Source organism: Larimichthys crocea, chromosome XII (assembly GCF_000972845.2).
Source record: "Larimichthys crocea isolate SSNF chromosome XII, L_crocea_2.0, whole genome shotgun sequence".
Classification (NCBI taxonomy): Eukaryota; Metazoa; Chordata; class Actinopteri; family Sciaenidae; genus Larimichthys; species Larimichthys crocea.
This window is the reverse complement of record NC_040022.1, coordinates 19,081,170-19,086,953: the sequence shown is the minus strand read 5'-3', so window position 1 is coordinate 19,086,953 and position 5,784 is coordinate 19,081,170. Positions and strand designations below refer to the sequence as shown.

At 36.5% G+C, this 5,784-nt stretch overlaps 1 protein-coding gene across 1 annotated transcript in view; it reads right to left on the bottom strand.

The window, feature by feature from the left end:
* scp2a (sterol carrier protein 2a) overlaps positions 1-5,784 on the bottom strand; it is a 23,111-nt gene that overhangs the window by 2,117 nt on the left and 15,210 nt on the right. The window contains exons 12-15 of the mRNA XM_010753092.3: positions 4,992-5,145; positions 4,598-4,694; positions 3,099-3,228; positions 636-715 (exon numbers count right to left, since the gene is read on the bottom strand). Coding sequence (XP_010751394.2) covers positions 636-715; positions 3,099-3,228; positions 4,598-4,694; positions 4,992-5,145 — 461 coding nt within the window. The remainder of the gene's footprint in view (positions 1-635; positions 716-3,098; positions 3,229-4,597; positions 4,695-4,991; positions 5,146-5,784) is intronic.

The window sequence follows — 5,784 nt, the reverse complement described above, 5'->3', positions numbered from 1 at the left end:
GTAGTAATTCAAAAGATGTTATTACGAGGTGTGTGTTCATGTAAGCCCATACACACAGCAAACTTTACATGCCATCATCGATTTGATGTGTCATCACACAGAATGATGATAGAAGATAATGACAGTATAACATACATACACACACACACACACACACACACACACACATATACATATACATATATAAAATGTACAATATAATATAAAATTAGTCTTGTTACCAAAATCATTCTGTAACCATGGTAACGAATATGGGCATCACATCACCGTGTGGTAAACTGTGAGTAAAACATAGCAACCACACAGTTTATATCGTCAAAATCCATTTTTTCGTCCTATTTCTGTTCAACATGTATGAGCTTCCAGTTGCAACTCAACTAATGCATTATCATAAATAATTGAATCGTGAGCTCTCTGTGAAGACCAGAGTCAATAAATAAAGCCTACAAGTGTGAATTACAGGTGGGAAGGTGTGAAATCGACTTTAGTAGCCTTTATGTTAGAGATACAAAAATAAAATGGCACTTTTATTATTTTACAGTAAAAAAAAGAAATCCTTTTATACATGTAATGTTACAATTTCTTCATGCGTAAAGCAGGAAAATAAAAGATGTGGTTAATACGTAACTACACACCATTTGTGCGTTCAACTTTCCCGTCATCAGGTCCAGAAGATCCTCATCACTCATGGATAAGGTGCAGTCTGCCTTTTGACCTAGAAGAAAAATGAAGAACAACTTCTTCATTATGGCCTTTGATGCACATTGAGGAAAAATATATCCACTACCTTGCTACATTAAATCTGTAATGTTATAACTGTAATACTCATAGGTCATACTCATACTAATAGGAAGTACTCTGGTGTGCGTTTGACATTTTGTTTCCAACGCAGTTCCTTTCACAGAAGCAACGATTCAGAAATCTCTGTGACTCATGCTTTCTACAGTCTGACTAAAAACTGCTCTGTGTCAGCGTGTTGCCATGCGAAATACAACCTTTTACATTTAAAAGAAAAAAAAGATTTGTGTGTTAAACCAATGCCTCTTTGGTCCTTTGTCAGAATTACGTACGGTTATTCTACTAAATGTAATGTATTTAATTCATCATTTTTTTTCTTGCTACCTGAGATCAGTGAAAAACTGTAAATTTAAGTTGTAGTTTAGACAGCTAAATAAAAAGCTCCCTAAAAAGCCAAGCTGTAGATTCAGGCAATAATTCATAATATGACCGACAGCTTTCCCATTGTCATTTAGTACATTGTTATTATAAAAAAAAGCACCATCTATTGTGATTTAACTCTTAAAGTAAAACACGCTCTTAAACTATGGCACGTGTATCACTGGCAGTACGCAACCTCCCTGCAGTGGTATTTTGAGGAATCTCTGAAATATTTTTTAAATGAAATAAACTAATTTAAAGATATTATACTAAATAAATAAACAATGAAATCACTGTAATGTAATTAAAAATAGGTAAGAAAAAAAGTGGAGATCACCGGTATCCCTTTTCCATTAAATTCACTCTGGTTCTTGAATTAGTCCCAGATTTAACAACAGTCAACAATAAAAAAATCTTATTAGGAATAGACCTGTCTCTTGTATAAACTGTCCGTAACTGAAGGGGACAGCCTAAGCTAATATATTTTAACATCTGTCATAATTGTGGTACTTTGAGAGCTTTTCTGACATGGTACACACACATTGGTCACAGCAGACAAAGTAAGACTGGAGCAGGAAAACACAACAACACAAACAACAAAAATCAAGCTTCAGGGTTGATAAATGTTAATGTAAATGGGGGTAGGTGGACTGGTTACAGCAGGACCAGAGAGGATGAGTGGACTGTGTTGCCAAGCGACACATTGTTGCGTGTGTATGCAGGCGCTACACAGTGTGTAAAAGCTGTGCAGTTTCTCCTTTGCTGTAAAATGAGTTTTGTCCTCTTGAAGAAGAAAACATGATTTTCTTTACTCTATTTTTACATTACTTTTATCCAATTTTTAATTTACTTATTAACATTAACATTTATTTAAAGTCTGTGTAAAGGCAGTACATGCATACATTAAATGTGTTGAAAAATAGTTGCTTAGTTGCTGAAAATGTGAAAAGACTTTGAATGATGTATTACTGAAATGTAGGTTAAAGAGTTTTTCACCAGTTTTCAGTTCAGAATGTTTTTAGGCAGTCCTAAAGGGTGGCTCAATGACACTGAGGCCACCCTGAGCATACCCCTGCACCCATAGCAGAGGGTCATGTCATGTCATTTTCTGAACTCATCTGACACGTTTCAGTTGTTTCAAAATAGCTGCGTGACTGCTCTAGTGAGTGGGTGCGTCGTTCAAATTTGGCTGGGTGGTTAATAACTTTCTTCTTTGGTCTGAAAAACTCAGAACACATATTTATGTTTACTTTACACTGACTTTAAAGTAACAGTCTTGAGTATAATATTCGAGTGCTCTGTCCATCCCTGGTCAGTCTAAACAGTATGGGAGCTCTTCATGAGTGTGTGTGTTTGTGTTAATGTGTATGTGTGTCACAATCAGGCCACAATCAGCTTTAAAAAGGCAGAATACAAAATACATCAAATAGATGAAAACAAATTATGTTTAGATACATTTTTTTGTGTGTGTGTTGCTCAATTTCAATTCATTCCTGAACTAGTAGTTCACAAGAAATGCAAAAATTAACAACTACTAAATGTTTTTTTCAATTCTAAATTGCTACTTATTGGAGTGGATTGATTTCTTAAGGTAAAGTAGCCAAACAAAGAGAGACAGGTTCTACAGCCAGTTTTACTCCCACACTACAGCCCAAGAAGAGCAAAAGCAAAGGATGTGACACAGACGTGTGTGCTCTGTATAAAAAGGAGAAAACCAAAAGTGTTCAGATAAAAAAGGCATATGGTAGTGCAAATACATAGTGCTTCTGAGGTGTGGGTGTACGGAGATGGACTGAGAGAGATGTCCTACTGTGTGATAAATACAGCGTTTTGCATTCTGACAGCTGAACAAAGTGCATTTTCCATGAGGCACAAGGCAGAAAAAGAAAGTTCAAGATAAAAAAAAGAGGATTTGACAGCACCTCTATTATGACAAATACCTGGGTCATTTGTGACAGAACCTTTGCCATTTTTCACATCAACAATCCAAGTCGCCTCTTTCCCACCTGGTCCATCCTTCACTTTAAAGGCAAACACTCCACCAATCTTCTTGACAAGCTTCTCTCCTTCCTGCAGGGAGTGAGAAGACTTTTAACTGTAATGGTTGTATGTAGGTAGCAATTGCCCACACATTTCAAATTAAATAATAAAGCCACCTATCGTTATTTCCAATCCAAAGACTTTAAATCAAATCACATGGTTTTAAAATTACAACTATGATTTGATTCCTCTACAATAGCTACTTCATTCTCAATGCAAAGCTTTTCAAAAATATTCACCGTAGAGTTTCTGAACATTTGCTGAGATTCAGACTTATTGTCTGCAACAATGCATGCTGGGATTTCTGGCCCTGTTCTTGAAGTTCAGTCAAATCAAAATTCAAAAATGTCTTTTCCAACCTACTTTCCCATGTTTTTGTGTCTAGGTGACTAATGGGGACAGCAATTTTAGAATGTAGTCCAGTACTGTGTGACAAAATAGAACACACAAACATGGGCTAAATACTATATATAAAGCCTGACATTTACGTAAGGACCACTCACACATGATTACTGTACAGTCTCTCTACTATTCCTCAGTCGCATGCACATTATAGATGATAGACGAATAATGGATCACAGGTTAAAAATGTCATTTTCATTAGAAATAAATAGATGATTTTGGATTCAACCGTTCCACAAACTACAGGCACATTAAATGAATATGCTCTAACATAGTTGGAAGGCTTGGGTAAGTCCTGAGCTTACCTTTTAAAAAAACATGTCCATGTGATCTTTCCTGATACGTCACAGTACAATCATCAGCCTTAAACACAAGGCCACCACCGCTGACCACGTTTTCTTTGGACATTACCACAGATTTCTACAGACTGTAATATAAAACGTTATCAATTAACTTGCAACTAGCCTGTGTTGCCAGTTGTTGTTGAACTAACAAGGTTTATGTTTTTGATTTAGAGTTCTCGATCATTTCACTTTCAAAGCATGATGTATTTAATGCATATTATGTGCATGTGTTGAAAGGTGTGTATTGTGTGCATTGCTGTCGTTGCATTGTAACTGTAGCTTTTATACCTTTCTAAAATACTGGACTATTTAACAGAACAGAAACACTTTTTTGCCACTCCTGAAATTGCAGTGCTGAGATACTACGTGTAGCTTTGTGGATAAAAGCATTGAAAGACGGTTAAATTGGCCACTGCCTTTAAAAAGGGAAGGAGACTCACACCCACCTTTATTTATTTTATTTATTTTTTTGATTGATGCATGTTTGAAATGTTTATCGAAACCCATTTGCAGTTCATAGCTATATTTATGTAACGTGGAATGAAAACGAGAAATGAGAAGAAATAGGAAGAAAATACTGATTCCATCACATCAAACAGAGTCACTAGCTTAAAATATAAAGGGGGTTGATGAGTGACAGTGTGCGGTTATACCTCATGTAGATGATTTTCGATCTCTTTGAAGACAGAGTAAGCTTTGAACCCCTCCAGACTGCTGCCTGAGCTGGTGGGGACTGCACCTACGTGGGAACTGTGGGAAGCAGAAAAAACAGCTAGATAAAAAAGTACACGCTATGTGAAAAAAAAAAAAAAAGCTCTACTATTTCAGTCTAGTTACAAAATGTACTGTATGTACAGCAAAGAGTGCAACTGTTACAGTAAAAGACACAATGTTCAACTGTGGGACAGAAAATGCTTCCTAGATTTAGGTCTGAATTGCACAAACTTGTGTACAAATGAAATACTGTCGGACAGACTGGTTAATGAATAAACCTTCTCAACCTTATATTTAAGACTTTTAAAATATGCTACACAACTATTTCCTCACCTGGCCTCCTGAGGGAATCCCATCTTGTAGAGAGCAACAACTACAGCTCCTCCTAAGCCAATGTTGTGTTGCAAAGCCACCTTTGCCCCTGGTACCTGCCTCTTGCCAGCCTGTCCTCGGAGCTGCCAGCAGAGTTCTGCACATTGTGCCAGACCTGAGAGAGCACAGGGAGGGAGAGGAGAAAGGTGTAGGGTGGTGTGAGGACTGGCAGTTAAATTATTGTTTTGACTTCAGCCTTTGGTTTTTTATATTTTAACATATGGACTGATTTAGACTCTGAAATGGAGTTTTGTTGTGCACACTTGCACAGAACAAAAACCCCCTCAATTTTTCAGTTTCATATAACACACGACCTGTGTAATTTTGGTCTTCACCAACCAACTCCCTAAGTGCTCCGCTATATTCACCAGCTAGTTGTTAACTTCTCTGTTCACAGTTTGGTGCTAAGCAGGAAGCACAGATTCAAGATTTTTAAAATAAAAACAGCTGCTTGCTGTCGCTATTTTATTTATTCTTTTTATTTTCAATTTCTCAGAGTTTTTCCCCGTTTTTTATTTTATCATTAAGGTCTCTTTTTTCCTGGAGGTTCATCCACTGTTAAGTCTTTTATTTTGAAGGGACTCTTATTCTGAAAGACTTTTGTCGTGGGGGAGGGTTTTCCAAAATTCGATATTGGTTTTAAGTCCTCAATTTTATTGCCAGTTTAATGAGGAGCCATTTGGGTTGAAAACATTGAGAAATTAAAATAAAAAAGAATAAATAAAATAGCGACAGCAAGCAGCTGTTTTTATTT